The 21,781-nt window shown below is 39.5% G+C and overlaps 5 protein-coding genes across 9 annotated transcripts; 4 read left to right on the forward strand and 1 right to left on the reverse strand.

The window, feature by feature from the left end:
- Nucleotides 1-945: 945 nt before the first annotated feature.
- On the forward strand, nt 946-1,923 carry LOC141641555 (protein FAR1-RELATED SEQUENCE 5-like). The gene has a single exon (XM_074450212.1). It carries the CDS (start codon nt 946-948, stop codon nt 1,921-1,923), a length of 978 nt encoding a protein of 325 aa, XP_074306313.1.
- A 5,332-nt stretch (nt 1,924-7,255) lies between these two features.
- On the forward strand, nt 7,256-10,361 carry LOC141643248 (DNA topoisomerase 2-like). 4 transcript variants are annotated; one of them, XM_074452316.1, is made up of 7 exons: nt 7,256-7,390; nt 7,488-7,630; nt 7,704-8,079; nt 8,202-8,967; nt 9,060-9,109; nt 9,240-9,671; nt 9,750-10,361. In XM_074452316.1, exons 4-7 carry the CDS (start codon nt 8,874-8,876, stop codon nt 10,035-10,037), a joined length of 864 nt encoding a protein of 287 aa, XP_074308417.1. In that variant the 5' UTR covers nt 7,256-7,390; nt 7,488-7,630; nt 7,704-8,079; nt 8,202-8,873; the 3' UTR covers nt 10,038-10,361. The 4 variants fall into 4 exon arrangements, with proteins under 4 accessions (XP_074308417.1, XP_074308416.1, XP_074308419.1 ...); XM_074452315.1 differs by having other exon boundaries at nt 7,256-7,375; XM_074452318.1 differs by lacking the exon at nt 7,256-7,390 and having other exon boundaries at nt 7,397-7,630; nt 8,202-8,832; nt 9,053-9,109.
- Nucleotides 7,301-8,642, forward strand: LOC141641556 (DNA topoisomerase 2-like). Its single transcript, XM_074450213.1, has 5 exons — nt 7,301-7,375; nt 7,488-7,630; nt 7,704-8,079; nt 8,202-8,317; nt 8,534-8,642. The coding sequence occupies exons 1-5, from the start codon at nt 7,301-7,303 to the stop codon at nt 8,640-8,642; spliced, it is 819 nt and encodes a 272-aa protein (XP_074306314.1).
- A 1,801-nt stretch (nt 10,362-12,162) lies between the features above and the next one.
- On the forward strand, nt 12,163-19,192 carry LOC141643249 (uncharacterized). Of its 2 annotated transcripts, none has more exons than XM_074452319.1 (13): nt 12,163-12,285; nt 12,405-12,747; nt 13,783-13,996; nt 14,092-14,141; nt 14,330-14,422; nt 14,522-14,610; nt 15,325-15,403; nt 15,760-15,842; nt 16,158-16,236; nt 16,319-17,021; nt 17,695-17,778; nt 17,863-18,460; nt 18,682-19,192. In XM_074452319.1, exons 1-13 carry the CDS (start codon nt 12,254-12,256, stop codon nt 18,821-18,823), a joined length of 2,589 nt encoding a protein of 862 aa, XP_074308420.1. In that variant the 5' UTR covers nt 12,163-12,253; the 3' UTR covers nt 18,824-19,192. The 2 variants fall into 2 exon arrangements, with proteins under 2 accessions (XP_074308420.1, XP_074308421.1); XM_074452320.1 differs by having other exon boundaries at nt 17,698-17,778.
- A 53-nt stretch (nt 19,193-19,245) lies between these two features.
- Nucleotides 19,246-21,465, reverse strand: LOC141643250 (protein TAB2 homolog, chloroplastic). Its single transcript, XM_074452321.1, has 5 exons — nt 20,805-21,465; nt 20,584-20,653; nt 20,082-20,253; nt 19,869-20,009; nt 19,246-19,677 (listed from the first exon to the last, which is right to left on the reverse strand). Exons 1-5 carry the CDS (start codon nt 21,320-21,322, stop codon nt 19,418-19,420), a joined length of 1,161 nt encoding a protein of 386 aa, XP_074308422.1. The 5' UTR covers nt 21,323-21,465; the 3' UTR covers nt 19,246-19,417.
- Between the last annotated feature and the right edge of the window lie 316 nt (nt 21,466-21,781).

Consider the following 21,781-nt stretch of genomic DNA (forward strand, 5'->3'; position numbering starts at 1 on the left):
CGTTTTGTATAAAACATTTAAAATAATTTATTTCCGTCTTTTTTTGTATAAAACATTTAAAATAATTAAATACCGTCTTTTTTTGTATAAAACATTTAAAATAATTAAATACCGTCTTTATATTATAAAACAATTTATCTTTAACATTTCCGACTCGTTTTGTATAAAATAACTTATTACCGTCTTTGTATTATTTTTATATTATTTTTTATTTACTTCGACTTGTTCCGTAGCATATAATTAATTAATAACTAATTTATTGAAATGCGTGCGCAGGTGATTAACGATGGAGACGGTGTTGATTACTCAGATCATTTTACGACTACCAGATTTTTTGCATCTAGTATTGAAGCGTTTAATTGGGCATATGAGATAGGACTCCGACTCGGGTTTGGGATAAAAAGAGCAAGCAACAAGAAAGTTGGTCGTAACACGAATTTGAGACAACGTTATTTTGTTTGTCGGATGGGTGGAAAAGGTTCCGTAAATAAGGATGCCGATTCTTTAATGAGGGGTAACACGGCTACCGCGTGGTGCAATTGCAAATTTTCAATGAAAGTTATTGAATTAGAAGAGAATAAGTGGCAGCTTGTGATGAGATCCGGGTTTCATAATCATGCTTTAACGTTGTATTGTGACGGCGACAGATACTTTGCAAAGCTTGATGACGAGGAGTTGACTTTTATCGATGCCCAAGTTAGAGCTCACGTTAGGCCGGCAATTATTAGTGCGGGTTTGCATCAGCGGAATCCGGAAAAGTCAAGACCTAATCGGCGACAAATCTACAATCGTTCTCAGAAAGTAAGGGCCGAGGAAAGAGATGGGAGAAACCCGGCATGAGATGTTAGCACTTGCGGTTCAAAGATAAGTACGTTCATTATTGGGTCAGCGATCGGAGACCGATGAGCTAACCCACGTGTTCATGGCTCATCCGAAGCCGTTAAGATGTTTCGATCATACTATTATGTGGTACTGATCGATTCCACGTACAAGACAAATGAATACCGTCTTCCGCTTGTTGAGATGGTTGGAGTCACACCCGTCGGGAAGAGCTTTGTCATCGCGTATGCTCTTGTGACGCATGAGTCCGAGGAGAAATATTTGTGGGTCCTACGGAAACTGAAGGCCCTGCTCAATGATGCCGTTCAACCTAATGTTATTGTTACTGATTACGAGGGAGGTTTGTTGAACGCGATCCCCATTGTTTTTCCCGATTCGTCTCACTTGCTATGTCTTTGGCATATATATTCTAACGTGGAGACGAAAGCACTTGATATCACGGGTCAGGATAGTTGGGCTAAGCACGTAACTTGTACTTTGTTTCAAGCGGTTGTCGAGGCGGAGACCGAAGATAAGTTTAATGTTGCGTGGGGCAAATTGGCAAGGGAATGGGCGGGAGTGGCGGCTTATATTGAGAGGCAATGGTTCCCGCACTTGGAAAAATGGGCCAAGTATAGAACGAACAAGATAAGTCATTTTGGGAATACTTCTACATCCCGGGTTGAGTCGGCTCATGCGAATTTGAAGATATGGCTGAATAGCGCGAAACTGGCAGTTGATAGCATCTGGATTCGGTTTCATTCTTTGATGGAAACGCAACATGTTGAGATCCGACACTTGTTGGAGTTATCTAGAACGAAGCGGTTGACGGGGATTCAGAGATTATTTTTCAGACTTTCCTATAAAATATCAAAGAATGCCATCATTGAATTGCGTGAAGAATTCGAAAGGGGTGCCAAGATGACGGAAGATGCCTTGATGATCGATTGCGGTTGTGTAAAGGCTACTACACTTGGTTTGTTATGTGCTTGTTCACTTCATCGCATTGCTAGAAACGGATCTCGGGTTCCTGTTGATGTGTTTCGATCTATATGGTTATGCTACGATGTACAATTGGGTGATATGTTGTATTTCTGCATTTGACGATCGAGAAAGTCAGCGACATTGGAATGGTAGTTTTACTTATTTGCCTTTACGAGCCCCCCGGAGTACGTACCCCATATGGTGTCTTATGGGTATTACATGCGGGAAACCACTATTTGCGGCTCCGGGTACGCCCCTTGTCACCTATGCCTCCATTAGCTCCTTGTTGGGTACATGATGCAAGCGTAGCTCATTATAATGGCCTGTATCGACATCAGTTTCGTGTATGGCGCGATTTCGCGAGTTCATCTTAGCTTTTATTTGTCCGATTATTGTATCTTTTATATTATATATCCGAATATTGTACCTTATATTTTATTTTATTTATCCGATTATTGTAGTTTATTATCTTCTGCATCCGATTAAATGACTTAAAACGTAATTTAATTAAAACAATCCTTAAAACACAATTTGACATATTTTAATTAAAACATTCCTTAAAACGCGTTTTGACGTAATTAAAACATAAACCAATAAAAACATAATTAAAACATACCATACCCTAAATACCAAACCCTAAATAGCTAACCCTAAACCCTAAACCCCAAACCCCAAATCCCAAACCCTAAACCCTAAACCCCAAACCCCAAACCCTAAACCCTAAACCCCAAACCCCAAACCCCGAACTTAATTATCTTCCGATGATGAAGATGACGATTCCTTATCTTCTTCATGATCTTGAATCTCAATTTCTTCAGGTTGGGTAGACATATATTGAGTCAACAAATCATTCAAGTAGAGATAAATAATTCCTTGCCCCGGCACTCTACCAGCACATAAGTCTGATAGTCTTGGGTAATCGATCACGGTGAGAATGCGCTCAAAATATGTAAAGATATCACTTTTCAACCTACGAAACTCCCACATCTTCTCGTTTAGTACTTCATCAGAAACAACCTCATCTCTAACTGCTGGAGTTAGAACATGATCCGGGTTTCCTTGTAAAATTATACAGAGGGTCCCAATTGGAGGTTCTTCAAGCATGTGTCATACAGTGTCACTGAGAACCACTGATTCAAGACGCTCAATTAGAATTGGTAAATTTTGAACAATTAAATCGATTCTTATTTGATAAACTCTGATTTTTTGAGCATTTGTGAGAACCATTTTAGGATTGGATGTTGTGAGTGAATAATTAGTATTGTAGTGAGTGAAGATGATTTGGATGTTGTGATTGAAATTGACATAGAATGGCCTATTTATAACCTATTAATTGTAACGGTTATTTTTGAATTATAACGGCTATTTTGAATTATAACGGTAAAATTTGAATTATAACGGTAAAATTTGAATTATAACGGCTGTTTTTGAATTGTAACGGTTATTTTTGAATTATAACGGCTATTTTTGAATTATAACGGTAACATTTGAATTATAACGGCTATTTTTGAATTATAACGGCTATTTTTGAATTATAACGGTAACATTTGAATTATAACGGATGTTTTTGAATTGTAACGGTTATTTTTGAATTATAACGGCTATTTTTGAATTATAACGGTAACATTTGAATTATAACGGCTATTTTTGAATTATAACGGCTATTTTTGAATTATAACGGTAACATTTGAATTATAACGGTCACATTTTTCCCTATATAAACATCTACATAATGTTGTAATTTTGCACTCATCTTCAACCTTTTCTATTTTCCAATCATCTTCATCATCTTCCATTTTCTTCTTCAAATCTTTACTTATGTCAACATCATCCTCAATGTGGGGAACCCGACCAATTGAAGGCCTTGATTTTAAGAATCAAATTTGCAATCGTTGTCAAAGAAACGCTATCATCAAGATTTAATTGACTACTAATCCGAAGAAAGCTTTTTTTAAGTGCGTACCTTGCGATCATTTTGTGTCGTGGTTGACTGAAGATCATTTAACAATAACAAAAAAGTTGAATATAGCATGTCAAGATGAAGGTGATGATGCATCAAGTGGAAATGTCATGAAAGAGCAAGTGATAGGTATAAAAAAGGAGATTTCGGAAATGACAAGGATGATGAAGTTTTATTTCAAGTGTATCTTGTATTTGTTTGTTTTCATTATGTTGGCCATTGTCATGAAGTAGTTACTATTTCCAGAAATGTATGAATTTGCATCAGTTGCTATGTATTCAAGAAATTTAAGAAATTTCAGAATTTAAAACCGTCATGTTTTTTGAAATAAACAACGTTCAAATAGTCAACTAACATAATCATTCAACATAAAAAATGTCTTCAAAAACGTACAACATAAAAGAAAACAAACACAAACTAGTCTCCCGACTACTTATCATCCTCTTGATCGCTATCAGTGTACACACCATCTGATCTACGCTGAACAACATCACCGGGTGTTTGACGAGGTCCTCGCTGACGTATGATATCCCCAATCCTCTCAATCAATGGGTCGACGTTCTTCATCATCTTGCGGAGGAAGGCAAGCTGTTTCTTGTCATCCTTAATTTTTTTGGCCTCGTAAAACTGAAACATTAAAGCACGTGCAGTCTGCAAATTGACAAGAACAACTAAAACATTATAAACATTATCGAGGAACAAAAGAAAGTTAAACAATTATTACAACAACTATAAGTAATATTATTACCTCAGCAGGAATATCAAAATCATCATGTGGCGCGGGGGCATCACGGTGGTCGGGATCAATGATCAACGGGTGAGAATTCCCATTATACCAAGTCACATAATCTGGCTCCGTCTCACCCGGGAAACTAACTGGTCTCGATTTACGAGAAAGCCGAACCACGTGATCCTCCCAGCAATCCCAAAGATGATCAGTCTCCGCAACCCCAACCCTAACCTCGTACCCTATCCCCGGCCGGACGATGCGTCGTCAATCTCATAATGGGATTGGGTATGATCTCGCACATACCCAAACCGTCGTAAACACCGATCAGTGGTACGGCTCCGCTATGTCCATGAAACGAATACAACCGGTATACAAAGTACGAGGATGATACTCCTCCTGACGCGGCCCGTACGGATCCCACCTAATGGAAGCACAAGTAAGCCCATCTAACAACCTCCGATACTCCAACAATTTCTCCGCATTTTGAGCGAAGGGACCAACGGATCTCCAAGAACACGACCGAGGCTGAGTAGGGTCAATTGCCGAAGGTGGACCGGGTCTTAACATAGGAAAATACTCATAGATCCACGATTGCAACAAAGTCAAGCAACCACCAATAGTCTTCACACAAGCACGTGAAGCCACCCCCAACTGTCGGTACATGAAGGCAAGTACACCGGCTCCCCAAGCGTAGTCGTGTACACCATCAGCATCATACACTAAAGGAAACAACTGAGGACGTAACCTATCACCTGATTTGTCGACAAAAAGTGTCGAGCCCAACACCATGACCAAAAGCCCCCGAGCAAAAACAACATCACAATTAGCTCTCGCCGTTTCACAAACTGCATCTACCAATATACCCCCACTCTTGTAAATAGGGACCTTCTTCTTAGAGTTTAACGGCAACCTCAATCGCTCTCGATGAAATCCCAAAAAAGCCACAAACATACATAAGGGGATCCGCCAACGTCCCGTCATTATTCTCCACCTTACAACGATTCAATCAACCCGAACGCCTAAGATGCGCGCAACATCGTGAAGGAGTATGGACATCTCCCCAAAAGGCATGTGAAAACTGTTGGTGTCGGGTTGCCATCTCTCAACAAAAGCAGAAATAAGGGGCATGTTATAATTCTCGGCCATGGAATCTAATAGGTGAGAAAGACCGATCACCAGTCATAAATAGTCTTAACGGCCGGAGGGAGTTGCCAACAACTCAACAACCTCGTCTTACCAAACCGTGGTAACCCGTCAAAACTGGTCGACCGACCTCATTAGGAGTTGACCATAAGGTGTTGGCAATGTGGTCCCCAAAGCTAGGAATCACGTGGGGAAAGTCAGGACCACCAGGAACACGATGATCGATCAAACAAGAGACATCCTTACCCGACTTCTTCTTCGGAGCCACCACACTACTAGAACTACCATCCGACCTCCGCTGGAAACGCCCCTCCTCATTCCGTCTACGTGGCACCCTACGCACTCGCTCAATACCCGCCTCCTCCTCACCTATCACATCACCAGACCGAACCAGCTCCTCCTCCACCCGCTCATCAGTCCACGAATCGGTACTACCATCTCCAACCTCAGACTCAAACTGGAGCCCCTTTCGAGCTCGAACGTGACGGTCATTTCCTCCACCGGCCATCTATTCCAAAAAATAAAACAAAGAATTTATAAATATAAGTTTAAGTAAATTAAAAATTTAAAAAAAAAAACAAAATAACCCGGAACGGGGTTTATTAATAATAATTAATTAATATTTTACGTAAACTAAACGAGACGCAACAAAAATATATTTACAACAACTTGATTACTTAAATTAATAAAACAAAGAATTTATAAATATAAGTTTATGTAAATTAAAAAATAAATAAAAAAAATAAAATATCCCCAAAAGAAGTTTATTAGTAATAATTAATTTATATTTTACATCGACAAAACGAGACGGAAAAAATATATATTTACAACGACTTCGCCACGAACGACAATTATTATAAAAAAATTATATTTTACATCGACAAAACAAGACGGAAAATAATTTATTTTTTTAAAAAAAAAAAAAAAAAAAGTAACGAGAAATTCTAAAACAAAAAGAAAAAGAAAAAAAAAAAAACGTGAAAATGGGCCTGGACGAAGATCTTCTTCGTCCAACACCAAGCACAGACGAGAATTTCTTCCGTCCACAGCCCACAACAGACGAAACATTCTTCCGTCTGGGCTTGGTCTTGGACGAAGAAGATCCTCGTCCAGGCCCAGATTTCGTGTTCTTTCTTTTTTTTTTTTTTTTTTTTTCAATTGATTGTTTCGATTATTCCGTTTGATTTTCGCGTAACACGACTAAATCCGATTGAATTCAAAGCATCTATCCTAATTCCGTCACTAATTTGGCATCTATCCTAATTCCGTCACACATTTACAAACTAAGCAAAATACTACAAAAAAAATTTAATCCCGAATCACATACCTTGTTGAATGTTTGAATTCGTGACGGAAATGATGCGGTCGATACGTTTGTGTCGGGTTTTTTTTCTTCAAAATCTGAGTCGGGTTGTTTTTTTTCAAAATTTGGAATGTGATAGGAGAAAAAGGAACATACATCGGAGGTATTACCTCCAACTTTTTTGTTTTTGAGCATATATCTATATTTTTTGAGCTTATTTTCACACACTTTATTTGTTTTTGAGTATATGTATGTTTTTTTTGAGCTTATTAAAATTAAAAAGTTGGATTTTATTAGAAAAGTCATCTTATTACGAGGGTCCACTAAGTAGTATACAACTATACACACTACAATTGTGGGCATGGCTCAGAATTATGTGGGCTCCAACAATGTCAATCTTTTGATTCCCAATGGACAGTTCGGCACTCGTTATCTGGTCAGTCTAGTACTCGTATGTTACACCACCATATGTCTATTTTCCATTTAGATTAAAATGTGCAGCAGTTGTGACTCTGACTCCCTTTGTTCTATTATTGACCTTTGCATAGGGAGGAAAAGATGGTGTGAAAGCCAAATATGCCAGATATATGAACACCAAGCTTGCGGATGTCACAAGATGTATCTTCCCTAAGGAAGATGATGTACTCCTTGACTATTTGAAAGAAAACGGGTTACAAATAGAGCCTCTTTGGTGAGACTTATTTTAATTCTTGTGGTTCATAAGATTTAGGTTGGTGGTGAAACTAAGTTTTCAAATTGTACAGGTACCTGCCAATAATCCCGATGGTTCTGGTGAATGGGTCTCAAGGTATAGGAACTGGTTCGACTACTTTTATTCCCAATTACAATCCTAGGGACATTATTGCCAACATCAGGCGTTTAATCAACAATGAGTCCCTGGAGCCGATGGATCCTTGGTACAAGAATTTCAAAGGAACCATTCAGCGAATAGTATCAAGGAAAAAATCTGGTGTAACTTACACTGTCACTGGAACCATTGATCTAGTTGACGGCCATGTAGAGGGAGATGATGAAGATGAAACGGATGTCAAACTGCTTATCACTGAGTTGCCAATACGAAAATGGACTCAAGATTACCACAAATTTGTAGAGACGATGGAAAAGGACGGTTTCATTAAGGTTACAACTACTTTCTGTTCTAAACTACCTCATGCTTATTACCCGTGTCTTTTATTTTCAAATAATAGTTACATAGTACTCCTACTAACTACTGTCTACTGATTTAAATTCTTGGTTTACAGCGGTTTGATAATGGTTGCTTTAATGAAGCTGTCGAGTTTACCATCGTACTAAGCAAGAGAAACTACAATCTAGCCAGACAAGAGGGCTTGGTGAAGAAATTTAAGCTTACTACTTCGTTTTTTTTTTTTTTTTTTTTTTGGGAAAGGTAAGCTTCTCATTAAATAATTAAACCAAGCCCATTACATCATTGTTAGAAGATAAGCACTACACTTATCCTACTTCTTACAAATTATATCAATCCAATCCAACACTTTACTATTCTTGCTACCAAGTCTAATACTACTCAACCTTAGACGTACTTCATTATGAACCTGCCTGATTAAACACTCAGGTCGAAACAGTATCATATCCACCCTGCATTTGTTCCTGCACCACCATATGTTCGTCATCAGTGCTGCCAGTACAACTGCTATCACTCGTTTCCTTGCCAAGCTTCGTGATCTCCAATTCCTCCACCAGTCACAACATTTCTCTGCAGGTAACTGGAAAGGACACCAACTGTGAACCAAGTCCCTGCATTTCCTACTGTATGCACACCTAAAAAATAAGTGCTCATGGTCCTCCTCAACCATTCCACACATACAACAGAGATTACCAGTAATAATCTGCATCTTCATGAGCCTATCTTGTGTGAGTAGTCTCTCCTGAGCTATAAGCCACACACAAAATCTATGCCTGGGCACCATCCACTTCACTGTCATCAATGCTGCCCAGCTTACTTTCTCAATGATAACAAGATTGTTAAATATGATTCTCCTGAACAGAGTATGAGAGAGCAATTTAGCATCAATTGTGATTTTTTATTTCATTTTTGTTTTGCTTGCGCTAATCATTGTATAATTGACATTAGTTTACAGTTCTGGAGGAGTTCTATCATTTGAGGTTGAAATACTACATCAAAAGAAAGGTTAGTGGATAGCAGCAATTGTTAGCAGGCTGAGTAGCAAGGCCGGATAATGCCTCTTTTTTTTGAATGAAGTGCATATATGTCTCTTTATCTTATGCATAATGCTTGCTCACTGTTTTAATTATGCCAGGAACGATACTTGGAGATCTATCAGGCTGAGCTAGTAAGACTGGATAACCAAGTCAGATTTATCCTTGGAGTTGTCGAAGGAGAAATCATTGTGTGCATGAGGAAGAAGGCTGAATTGGTGGCGGAGCTACGAGAAAGAGGTTTCACACCAATCCGCAGGGTCAAACCTGTTGAACCAGTTGTTGGTGCAATTGAAGATGAAGTTGCTGAAGGTTCCAAAGAATTGGGATATAGTGCCGAAACTGCAACTGAAGAATCTCTTAGTGACTATGATTATTTGCTCTTCATGGCGATCAGCAGCATCTATATTGAGAAGGTGAAGGAGCTTTGTGCCAACAAGGACAAAGTTCTCAATCAGATTGAAGATTTGAAAAAGCAATCTGAGAAATCTTTGTGGTGGAAAGATCTTGATGAGCTAGAGAAGGCACTAGATGTATGCACATATAAAATTCTATTTTCTGTACATTCCTTCACAGTTCAGTCTGTTTTTCTAAGGCACGTGTTTCTGCAGGATAAAGACAAAAGGGAAGCAGAAGAGGCAGCTCAGTCCGTTTTTCTAAGGCATGTGTTTCTGCAGGATAAAGACAAAAGGGAAGCCCAGCAGCCCGCGGCAACAAAGAAGAGAGCCCCCGCCAGGGAGGGACAGAAGCCAATAACAGACGAGATGGTGGATGCATCTCCTGACAAGAAAGTAAGGAAGACGAGACCTTTGGAAGTCACCAAAATGAGATCGTCGTCATTGAACAGTATCCAAGAAGAGTCTGTGTCTGCAGAGAGCGTAGAACAACTGAACAAGTAAGCGAAGTGATGTCTCCTGCGAGGGCTAGGCCTGCCCGTGCTACCCGTAAGCAAACCACCTACATCTTAAGTGACTCTGATGATGAAGATGCACAAGACAGTGACGAAGTTGAAGAGCTTTCTGACTCAGAATTTGAAGATGACGATTGATTAGCTTAGAAATGTGTTTGTTCTCTTGTTGTTCTGAGCTAAGGTGTTGGTGCTTCCGTTTGAAAACTAATTAGACAAAACATGGAAATTTGTCTTGATTTCCTATTGTCAACTACTGAAGAACATATTCCAGTCTGTGATATCAAGTTTGAGCCACTCCCATTTAAACAGTTCATAGTTTCGTACTCTTAAATCAGCTAATCAAATGTTAATAGGTTAAATAGTGAGTCAAGTTCAGGAGTGAATTTCATAGACGACTTCAACCAGTTCTACCACACAGAGGCAAGACAGGACACAAGTCTGAAGATACAGCCGAGCAGCTGAACCCGCGAAACAAACTAAACAAAACTTTGTGTAACCCACTTGCGCTTCCTCAACATCAACAGTCTGCTAGATTTATAATCACCTGTAAACCTTGAAACCTCAGTCTACAAATATCCAAGAATTGTAAATATTTTTTTGCAAAAATTTTGGTCCCAGCAGAATTTTTTTGGAGTGGCCAAATTACGTCAATAAAGCACTCCCTCTTTCCCAATCGTTTTTCCGATTCAAATACTCTCGCGAATAATAAAAACACGAAAACAAATGATTGAAACAAATAGGGTAACCGATAGCTTTTTTAAAAGATTACAATTTTTACATTTATAATGGAGCGATTGGTGATCGCCGTTGCTAAACCACTAGCCAAAAGTCAGTAATTTAAAGCAGCTTAAGAGACTGAGACAGAGTGTGGTTTAGAGCAGGCAAACTTGACCCGACCCGAGTGACTTAAATCGAATCCGAGCAAACCCGAAAATTTCTCTAACCCAAACTGACCCGGCCGTAGGGGTGTTCACCGCTCCAAAACCGGACCGGATCGGACCGGTTTGACCCGCGGTTTGGACAGGACCGGACCAGACCGGTACTCTTTAGGTCTGGTTTTTTCCGGATTTGGACAGGACCCGATAGTTTTTATAAGGTATTTTGAAGTTTTTTTTTTTGCTTGGACCGGATAGTTTTTATAAGGTATTTTGAAGTTTTTTTTTTGCTTGGACCGGATAGTTTTTATAAGGTATTTTGAAGTTTTTTTTTTTTTACTTGGACCGGACCGGACCGGAGACCGGCTACCATAATTTTGTGAACCCGGAGACCGGCTACCATAATTTTGTGAACCCGGAGACCGGAATGTATTCGGTCTGCACCGGTCCAATCTAGCTTATGAACAACCCTACCCGACCCGTAACCCAGCACGACTCGATGATCAGTGACCCGAACCAAAACCCAATCTAGTATTGACCCGATTAAATTGATAACCCGGTAATTATTAAGCTTAATATTGATCAAAATGAAAGTAATTGATCGTTTAGATTGATATATTTGACCTAATAATGAAGTAATTAAACCAAATAATAGTTAAAAATCTAAATTTAATTCCAAAAATTGAATTAATGTGATAAAGTAATTTGACTCCCTCGATAATGATATACCCACACCCGACCCTACCCCATACATCATCTGACCCGAAATGACCGGATATACCCACCTAATATGACCCGACCAAACCCGATTCGATTAACCCGATTGCCACCTCTAGTACTACTGTGGTCATTGTGGGAAATCACAAGTTCTCATTTAAGAGAGACAATATCCGTCTTAAACTTAAGACGAGTCAAGTATTACACATAAGACAAAGGTAAAATACATCGAGAATAAGAAAAGATTTGTCCCACCTTTGCAATTGGGTGATATTTGACCTGTTTTATCCTTGAGACGGATATATCTGGTGGGAAACAGGGAAAGAGAGAGAAAAGGGTAAACTAGTAAAAGAAATAGATAAGGGTAAAATAGACAAATCCCAAGAGGGTGTGGTCACTGCAGTGCAATATTTATTAATATTTAATTTATAAATATTAATTAAAAATAAAAACGGAGGCCCGAATAGTGAAACCGTAGCCGAGCGGTGAAAATTGACCGCATAAAACAAAAGAATAGGAGGGCCTGAATCAGAGAGATGGTGTGTAGAAGTAATCTAAAAATCCTCAAAATCTCTCTCATCTCAAACAACAACTAACTCGAAAGTCATATGAGATGGCATTTCACGTCGCTTGTCCAATTACTTGGTAATTATAATTATTTTGCCCCCTTTTATTTTCCTTTAAATCTTTAATTTAATTTCATTTTATTTCATCACTAACCTTCTTCATTCACTCTTTCCCCTCTTTGTATATCTCCTCTTCAGCAAGCGGATTTGCTTCTGCACTCTAGGGTTTCCGCGTAAGTTACAGAAACCCAATTCCAAATCTGATTTCTTAGGTGAAATCTCTCGTCTTGAGGATTTCTTGAAGGATCCTTGGCTTTTTAGGGTTAAGGATGGTGCTACCGTTCAAGTTCCTGTCCCTATTCTTCCTCCGCCTCCGCCACCGCCTCTCTTGCCTCCTGTTTTGAATCATCTCGATGATGCCGCCGCTGCCCAGGAGTTGCTTTCTGCTCAGACTAAGCGTGCTGCTTTGCAGAAGAAGGCTGCTTCTGCTTCCTTGGCTGCTGAGGATTTTGCCCGCCGCTTTGAGTCTGGGGCTCTCCTGGTATTTGTTTGTTTCTCCCCTTTTTATGTCAATTTTGTTGATCGTGTATAGTTTCTAATGCTCTACTATAGTTGTGGAACCGGGATTTGTAGTTAGGAGGCGAATGTCGAAGCAGGATTTGTAGGTAGGTGCTGAACTAGTAATGCAATAAGGTAAGCTAGGGAAAAAGATTGAAAATTTAAATTGTCAATTTTACGGATTTTGGGGGTTTTCAATTTTGCCTGATGGTCATTGATAGTCCTGGAGCTCGAGCTATAGTGGTGAAACCGGGATTTGTAGTTAATTAGGTGAAGTAGTAATACAATAAGGTGAACGAGGAAAAAATCGGAAATTTCATTGTTCTGCTAGTCTTATTTTATCCCTTTTCTATCAAATTCTTCAATTTTAGGGATTTGTACCTATTTGCCACTGATCATTTAGAGTTCTGGTGGTCTACTATAGCGGAAGAACCAGGATTTGTATTTGGGAGACGAAAGTTTCATGAGGAGCGAACTAGTAAATAGTAATATGGGGAAGCAGGATTTGTAGTTAGAACCTGTGTAAGTAAGATTTATAGGCAGGGGGTGAATTAGTTATGCGATAAGGTAAACTAAGGGGACAAATCGAAAATTTAAACTTAAAAAGTTTAGATTTTTTTCATTTGTTAGGGGGTGACTGTACTGCTAGTCTCCCTTAGTTCCGCTACTGTCTGGCTCATTTTTGGTCGTTGATAGGTGACTAGTTTATTGATTCGGAAGTGTGATTTGATAGTATTTTTCAGTGACGTCATTTTCACAATTCATACTTGAGGATATTAGCTTTGCCACGATACCGGACAAGTTTATTGCTTTGGGAGTGTGTGATTAGTTATTTACTGCTACTTTTCAGTGATGATATTTTCAAATTCGTTTTAACTATTGTAAAACCACTGATTTTGTTGAATTGTTGGTCGAGTTTATACACATTGTTCATGTACTTTCTATTTTTTTTTGTAAACCTCTGTGACACCATACATTGTGTATAATTTGTCTTTGAATGTATTTTCTGTTGGTTCAGGAACTACCAAAAGATTCTGCTGCACAGGATCCGGCGCAAGTGAATGAGAATGTTAATGCAACTGTCAATGTGAATGGGAATGTTAATGTCATGTGTCGGTTATGCTTCTCTGGTGAAATGGAAGGCACCGAGAGAGCAAAGAAAATGCTTCCTTGCAGAACTTGTGGCAAAAAGTATCATAGGAATTGCTTGAGAACTTGGTCTCAACATAGAGGTTTGTTTTTGAGCCTACTAGGCACTAGCTACCATGTCGTATCTTTTTTATAACTTAGTCAGTACTCCATATCTGATTTTTTTGTTATCCTGCAGATCTTTTTCATTGGAGTTCGTGGGCATGCCCCTCCTGTCGTACATGCGAGGTAATTGCCTTTTGCAACCTCTCTGTCCTGGGGTAATTGCATCTGTTTTGCTAGTCATAATATGTAAAGACTGATTTCTAATTTTATTGTAATTTGTCTGCCTGTCTTGTTATGATTTTTGTGTTTTGGTTTATGGTAAAAACCAGATGTTTGGTTTATTGATTACTTTACAAACTGTGTTTCCTCAGGTTTGCTGTAGGACTGGGGAGCCTGCTAAATTTAAATTTTGTAAAAGATGTGATGGTGCTTTCCATTGTTACTGCATGCAGCCGCCACACAAGGTTTTCTAGATACCTTGTGCCTGTTTAACTCGTTTCCATCAGTTCTTGTGTGGTTCTGTTGTGCTCTGCGAGTGCCTTATATGCATTTTGCTTGTGCAGAATGTTAGTTCTGGACCGTACCTGTGCCCTAAGCATACAAAGTGCCACAGTTGTGGGTCAAATGTTCCTGGAAATGGTCTGAGTTTAAGGTATGAACGTCCTTAATTGACATTATTTATCAACATTTTTTGTTGAAGTGATGGCCTGCTTTGCTTTTGGTGTTACTATGATTGTTTTTGGTGTTTTGTTTGTCATCACACTGCGGTGTTTCTAGCTTTGATGGATTTAGAGGTTGTAGAAATTATTAGTTTTGGATTGTTCTCAAGCTACAAAACTTGTGTGTTCTGGGTATTGGAGAATTTGGAAATCTGTTGTACATTAAAATACGTCATCGTAATTAGCTCTCCATAACTTGCTCTATAATCCATGTGCTCGTGTTGTAAACTTGTAGTACATTCAAGAATATGTCATCTAAGTTAGCTCTCAATAACTTGCTCTATAATTAGGTGCTTGCTTTTAAGAACATGAGACACAATGGTTAAAGGCTTGTTGTGTCGAATTTATGATCTATTCACTTTCCAGTTCTCTATTACTTGGACTTTATGTGAACTCTTTGGTTTCTATATAAGCATATGTTGAGCATAGATGCTCCGTGGTAAGACTGCTCATAACATGTGAAATAGACCTTTGTGTGGTGGATCCTTAGAGGCAGCAACTCTGTTGTATATTTAGTCTAGTAGAGCTAATTGTTTGACATTGTCATTTGTTCTGGAGAATAGGTCAGGCTTTTTAGTTATAGTTGTATTTTGAGCCCTCGTTTCTCCACTATGGCTCTTCATTTGTTTATTTATTGGATATTGCAGGTGGTTTTTGGGGTATACTTGTTGTGACGCCTGTGGCAGATTATTCACTAAAGGCAACTACTGTCCTGTTTGTCTGAAGGTATGGATACCTTTACCTTTCTGTTTACATGAACTTAGAGACGTCATCATGTATCCTGAGAAGTTGTGCATCCTGCAGAGTTATTGCGTTAAGACTACCGTCTTATGCCTTGAAAACATTATTCTTCTGTTGCTTTGGATGGCTGTTTTTAATGCATGCTACACGCTTTGTTCCACATCCGCTGTTGTTTGTTTTCATTTGTATCATTTCCCTTCCCCATTTTGCTCATATTGTCTCTGCTGATATTTCTTTTCAATTTGTAACATCCATATCTTTAAGCTTTAGCCAGTTTTTCATAATTCAGTATTTCATTTCTTCATATTAATGTTGATCAATTCTTGTATTCCATGATGTAGGTTTATAGAGACTCTGAAGCTACACCTATGGTTTGCTGCGATATTTGCCAGCGCTGGGTGCATTGCCAGTGTGATGGAATTAGGTTAATTTTTATCTGGTCACTCTGGTTATCTCTGTTTTCTACGCGTATAGCTTATAGCTTTGAAGTTATTTGTTATTGCAATAACCTGTTGCTGGGCCTAGTAATTCCCTCAGGAGTCCTTTCTCAGGAGCTGTTGTCAATATAATAATCCCCTGTTTTTAGTTCTAATGATCACCGTTGTTAGTTCTGATAGTCATCCTTTTTACTATTGTTGGCTTTTGCACTTTGAAGGATAAACTTGCCTTTATCTTCCCACAACATGTGTAACCTTGCCACTCTACGAGCTAACTAGTTTTGGCTGTGTTGTACATGCAGTGAGGAAAGATATTTGCAGTTTCAGATAGATGGAAATCTTCCATACACATGCTCAACTTGTCGAGGTGAATGTTACCAGGTGTGTTGATGAATTACTTTCCAAATTATTAATACTGCGAACTTGCAACTCCTTTCTGGTCTAATACAATTGTCATTTTCAGGTTAGGGATCTCGAAGATGCTGTGCAGGAGCTCTGGAGAAGAAGGGATGAAGCAGATAAAGATTTAATTGCAAGCTTGAGAGCTGCTGCAGGATTGCCAACTCAGGAAGAGATCTTTTCCATTTCACCTTTCTCTGATGATGAAGATAATGGTCCAACAAGGAGTTCAAAGTTCTCTTACAAAAGTTTGACAGAGTCTTCCCCAAAGAAGATCAAGGATCCATTAAAGAAGTCGCAGAGTAAAAAATATAATAAGAAAAAGGGTTATCAGACACTTTTGGCCTCTAATGCTGAGTTCAAGCTTGAAGATCACCATGATACTCACTCACTCGGGTTCAGAGGGAGCAAAGATATAGGTGTTCTCCATCCAGATGGACCAGCACTAATTTCTTCTCCCATTTCTGGAAATTTTAGTTCTGACAGAATTGACCCAATGAAAAAGCAGGGCAGTTTAAAACGCAAATATATAGATGATATTACTGGGACCAATGCTGACAGACTAGGTGCTATATCATCAATAACGAACAACAAGATTAGTGATGCTGGCATTAGTGAGGATGTGGGAAACACTGCCAGCAAACTCAAGGCCGTGAAGGGAACAAAGCTAGTTATACACTTGGGATCCCGAAATAAAACCATAACCCACTCTCCAAGGTCTGACTCTTCAAGATATCAGACGGAGCGAGATATGATGGCGTTAAGTGGTGAGTCTTCTGTTTTTGTACTTTAGATAGCTTCCTGTGTTGCATGGCTATGCTGTTTGCATCTTCTGGTCATATATGAAGGATTATAATATCATCTATCTATAGCGTATATGACATAGCACTCGAGGTGCTCACTGGGCCGGGTCGGGCTAAGGGTTCGCAGCACTAGCACGGCACAGGTGAGGGACCGGGCTGGGCCGGGCCAGTGCTAGGTTGGTCGAGCCCATCCCACAGAGTAGCGGGGGCCGGGCCTTGCCACCTATGCTTTAAAATTTTTTAGTGTTTGGACCGGGCTGAGCCAAGGAAAATGCGGCACTGGCCCGACCCGAGGGAAGGAACGGGTCGTGTTGGGCTAGCACATGGGCTGCTGAAAGTCGACCCACGAGACCGGGCCGGGGCGGACTGGCCCGCCATGTTGAGCACCTCTACATAGCACCATTTCGGGTTCAGTTAGACATTAATACATCTTCCTGTATTCTTGTATTTTTCATGTTTTTGTTTAAAGACTTCTGGATCTGCATTTGTCTTGAGTATAGAATGTTGCTTGGTCCTTGTGCTCGCAGGTGGCTATTAGATAGTGACATTTTCTTTTTGCATATTTTTCACCATGAAATACATAAAATACATGTCAGATTACTCATTGCTTGTTAAATGCATCCCTGGCTTTGGTTAGCAGGAGGAAATGAAGTTGTGAGTCAGCATAGGCAGCGGGACAATGTGACGCAGCGACTAGATGGCGCTGAAAACTCAGATGATGGTATGACAGACTTGTTATTTTGTGTATTTGTGTAGATAGTTATCTGAAATGATCATATGATCCCCTTTCTGTGTGCATCTGCAGGTTATGGAGTTCATAGCCCCCATGCAGTAGAAGAGGCAAAACCAAGGGAGCGTAACTTAATAAAGATTGTGAAGGGCAAATTTGCACCTTCTGACACAAATGCTAAATCTGACAGAGGAAATGGATTGTTTATTCCTGAAAAGGCGCAAATTATGTCATCAAAGAGACTCAGTGAAGTGGATGTTGGTACCGAAGGCCTTCAATCCACTGTACCAAAAGGTCCGAGGTTGTCATTCAGAAGGCACCCGGAGAGCATTGATATATCCGGTGACGGTCAAAAGACTAATAAGGCAGCCTCTTCATTTGTAGATGCCTCTCCTAAGGACTCGAGGCTGTCGCTAAGATTGAAATTAAAGAGCCCTTATCTGGGCTCTTGGGCTCCACGGAGTGATGAAGAAACGGTATCTGTTAAGGGTCAAAGGTCAAAGAGAAAGAGGCCATCGCCTTCAGTAGAAAAGCGTACACATCAGGATGAAGATGCGACAGCATCACAAGGCAAAAGGAAGGAGATGGGGGACGATACTTGGATATTGAGCAAGTTGGGAAGAGATGCTATAGGAAAGAGAGTTGAGATTCATCAACCATCTGATAACTCCTGGTAAGTGTGCATCTTGATGTTGTCATAATTTATCTGTTTATTCTTGATAAACTTGTCCGCCATAATTTGGTAGTCAAAAACAATGACTTGCCGTTAATGTTACTCAATCTAATAAAAAAATGTTCTAAAGTTTTAGCTTTTAGCTGGCCCATAGAGCCATTTATCTTGCTATAGTGCAAGCATCTACAGTGGGTTAATTGGTGATGGTTCCTGTTTTGTAGGCATAAGGGTATTGTCAGCGATATGTTGGAGGGGACGTCAATATTGACAATAGATCTTGATGATGGGAGAGCCAAGAGATTGGAAATTGGGAAGCAAAGAATCAGACTTGTCCAACCGAAACAAAAGAAACTGAAATCGTGAATATTAAGAAGCCGGCAAGTTGATGTATCCTCCTTGAAATTGCCGTCACAGTTGTAGACATTTCTGGCTCCTGCACACATTCCCTGCTCCATAGTCTCAGCTCAAGGCACCGGCTCCTCGACACATTTCCTGCTCCTCGGCTCAGCTCCAGGCACTGGCTCAGATCTTGCTGTGTACCCCTTGATTTTGCTAGTTCTCGTGTATCTCATACAGTAGTGACAAACTTAAATGTAGGAAATTTTTTTTCCCAGAATTTGTGGCAGGTATTCCTACTTTGTTGTACATGATTAGGAATCTGTAGCCTCAACTGGTTGTCAACTTCATTGCTCTAATAATTATCATAATATCAAGTTTGCTAATTTTTTCAAATTAAAGTTCATCTAATTGTCAGAGATATAGCTATATCTGTTTAATTAGAAGAGTTTTTGAAAGGGTTCATCTTCTTTTTTAAGGAAAGGAGTATGCGGCGATTTTCTGTCGCCATTATAGGCTTTCATATTCTTCTCTGTATTCCTAGACAGCACATTAGTGTATGATACATATCACAAAATTTCAGTAAATAAGAAACCCAACACAAATACACAATCATCAGGATTACACAGGTGGTGGCGGCAAATCGAGGAGCAGCCAAAACCCAACACAATCATCAGAATCAAGATCCTCTTGGATGGCAAGAAAATGTAGGCCTCCACTAGCCTTCTTTGCTGCTTCCCATGCCTCGGCTTCTGAAGTCATCTCAGGTGTCTTTGTGTATGTGGCGTATGTATATCTGGTCGATAGTCCAACTGATAGAATCAAACTACCCCGTCCTGTATCCGCCTCAATGGAGCTCACTTCCAAACCATTCATCCAAGCTGTGCATTCAACACCATGTACATGAACAAATAGGATTATCTTTTGGGAATTGTTTGAAAATTGAAAAATGAAAACAGAAGACATAGCAGTAACCCAGCAACTAAGCACGGCATTCCTCAAAAAAAAAAAGGCAGGGCGGAGAGGTGATTTTACGATAGCAGCAGAGATACAAAATGATAGGACAATGCACCTGCCAATGGTTTAGCTCGGGAAGTTGCAACAGCTAGTCCAGGGATTAGTGCCTTCTCATCAATTTCATAACCCAGTAAATCCAAGTCCAAAGTAGCCCCAAATGCCGATTTATCTAGGGATAATATCTCTTCCTGCACCGCTGAGATACGAAAAAAGCTAAGACTAATAACAAGTAAAATGTACACGCATAATTCTTCATGGGATAGTGTACCTGAATAAGGCAACTGAACGAAAGCCCATCTTTCCCCAAACAGATTTTCAGGGAGTTCCATAGGAAATGGGTTATCTAACACCATAAGAGGTTTTGATCCTTTCTGAAAGCCTGGATGTCGTTGATAGATTGTCTCATACCGTTCTTCCAACCACAAAAGTAACGATAAACACTGTAATTCAGGTAAAATGACACGACATCAACCACAATACTGCGCGATAAGGGAACATAAATGACAGATCCCTTGATTGGTACTCATAAAAATGCACCTGCAAGTCTGTAACCTAGGAAGACAACTTATTCAATCCACTATGCTATAACTAGATTCTGTTGGCTGATCTGTGTGTGAAAGTTGTAGTTGGTACCCGGTTTATTGATACCCAATTTCGGTACCATCTTCCCGGCTTTGGAGTCAAACACAAACTCAGTGAGTATTAGTAGTTGGTACCGAGATTGAGTATCACCCTATCACTATGATGCTGCCAAAGGTAAGTATGTTTACCCTTTTACTTGGAATTGGCTTGATATTAAGCTCCTTGCACGCCTTTGTTATAATAGTCTGCAGTTGAGACCTACACTTAATAAAATTGCATTACAGTCCAAAATCAACGAGTTGAAATCACCTATCCCACTTTTGAGACAAAAGATGCAACACAAAATGGGACAGAGAATTCGCTCTGATAATCAAAACGAAATACTATGATAAAGTAGCAAACATAAGACCTGAAAAATCGGATTTTCTGAGGGAGAGGAAGGCCTAATTCATCACAAATAGCAGCAATAGCATTCTTCAAAGTAACACTATTAATAACATTGTTAGGAAAATACTTGGTATATTGAAGAGACAATGAGTTATCACAAACAACAAGCTCCCATATCTTTTTACCACGGATATCAAGAATGGGTCTGGAGCAGAAATCCAATTCCCACTCGACGATGCTCTCGGGTTGGGTTGCAGGGTCAAGATAGCTCATTTCAGCAGTTGGGTCATCATCAACTTCAATGGGGTTTGCCTCTGAAACTGAGCTTTCAGAGACGGAATTGACCGGATGGAAACGGTGGCGTTTAGACGGGTTGGTTATTGATAGTATGTGATGATGGTGAGCAGCAGCAGTAGTAGTAGTAGTGGTGCAGGAAAATTGAGTAGGCTGTGAGGAATAAGAGAAAAGGGAAGTGGGTTTGCAGGAAACAGAAGAAGATGTGTCTCTGAATTGGGTGTGATGGAAGCTCAGAGTTGCCATTGAAGGATTACTGCTGATGCTAAGTGATAAGGAGGAGGAAGTAATACCAGAAAGAAGGGAGAATGGGGAATTACTTCTCAACCACAGACATGTTGTATGCTGTTTACCCCTCCAGTTCCAAGGCTCCTATCCAAATCAATACCAATCAAGTAGATGGCTTTTGGTTGTAGTTAAAAATAGAGGTGGTAATCGGGTCATTTCGGTTGTGTCGGATCAATAACCAGTTAGGGTTGGGCGGTTTCTCATTTGACGATCTTGAGTCTTGACCTTCATATTAAAAGTAGTATGTAGTAGTTTTTCGTTCTATTGAATTGTTTAGTTTACCTTTTAAACAATATATAAGTTTAATTAGTAAAATATCCTCATTAAACCCACACCTTTTTGAACTCACACAAAAAAAAGTATAAAAGTTGATAAATATACATGAGTTATTTAGTTGATCAAAGATTGCCCCAACTC

Source organism: Silene latifolia, chromosome 2, assembly GCF_048544455.1.
Source record: "Silene latifolia isolate original U9 population chromosome 2, ASM4854445v1, whole genome shotgun sequence".
NCBI classification, from domain to species: domain Eukaryota; kingdom Viridiplantae; phylum Streptophyta; class Magnoliopsida; order Caryophyllales; family Caryophyllaceae; genus Silene; species Silene latifolia.

Excerpts from the sequence above, each read along its gene's own strand:
- LOC141641555 (XM_074450212.1), top strand. The coding sequence starts at position 946 with ATGTTTCGATCATACTATTATGTGGTACTGATCGATTCCACGTACAAG.
- LOC141641556 (XM_074450213.1), top strand. The coding sequence starts at position 7,301 with ATGGCTCAGAATTATGTGGGCTCCAACAATGTCAATCTTTTGATTCCC. Across the intron at positions 7,376-7,487 it reads AGTTCGGCACTCGTTATCTG|GGAGGAAAAGATGGTGTGAA; the intron begins GTCAGTCTAGTA and ends ACCTTTGCATAG. Across the intron at positions 8,080-8,201 it reads AAAAGGACGGTTTCATTAAG|CGGTTTGATAATGGTTGCTT; the intron begins GTTACAACTACT and ends CTTGGTTTACAG.
- LOC141643248 (XM_074452316.1), top strand. The coding sequence starts at position 8,874 with ATGCCTGGGCACCATCCACTTCACTGTCATCAATGCTGCCCAGCTTAC. Across the intron at positions 8,968-9,059 it reads ATATGATTCTCCTGAACAGA|TTCTGGAGGAGTTCTATCAT; the intron begins GTATGAGAGAGC and ends ATTAGTTTACAG. Across the intron at positions 9,110-9,239 it reads AATACTACATCAAAAGAAAG|GAACGATACTTGGAGATCTA; the intron begins GTTAGTGGATAG and ends TAATTATGCCAG.
- LOC141643249 (XM_074452319.1), top strand. The coding sequence starts at position 12,254 with ATGGCATTTCACGTCGCTTGTCCAATTACTTG. Across the intron at positions 15,843-16,157 it reads TGCCAGTGTGATGGAATTAG|TGAGGAAAGATATTTGCAGT; the intron begins GTTAATTTTTAT and ends TTGTACATGCAG. Across the intron at positions 17,779-17,862 it reads CGCTGAAAACTCAGATGATG|GTTATGGAGTTCATAGCCCC; the intron begins GTATGACAGACT and ends GTGCATCTGCAG.
- LOC141643250 (XM_074452321.1), bottom strand. The coding sequence starts at position 21,322 with ATGGCAACTCTGAGCTTCCATCACACCCAATTCAGAGACACATCTTCT. Across the intron at positions 20,654-20,804 it reads CAGAAAATCCGATTTTTCAG|GTCTCAACTGCAGACTATTA; the intron begins GTCTTATGTTTG and ends TATTAAGTGTAG. Across the intron at positions 19,678-19,868 it reads CCGAGCTAAACCATTGGCAG|CTTGGATGAATGGTTTGGAA; the intron begins GTGCATTGTCCT and ends TTGAATGCACAG.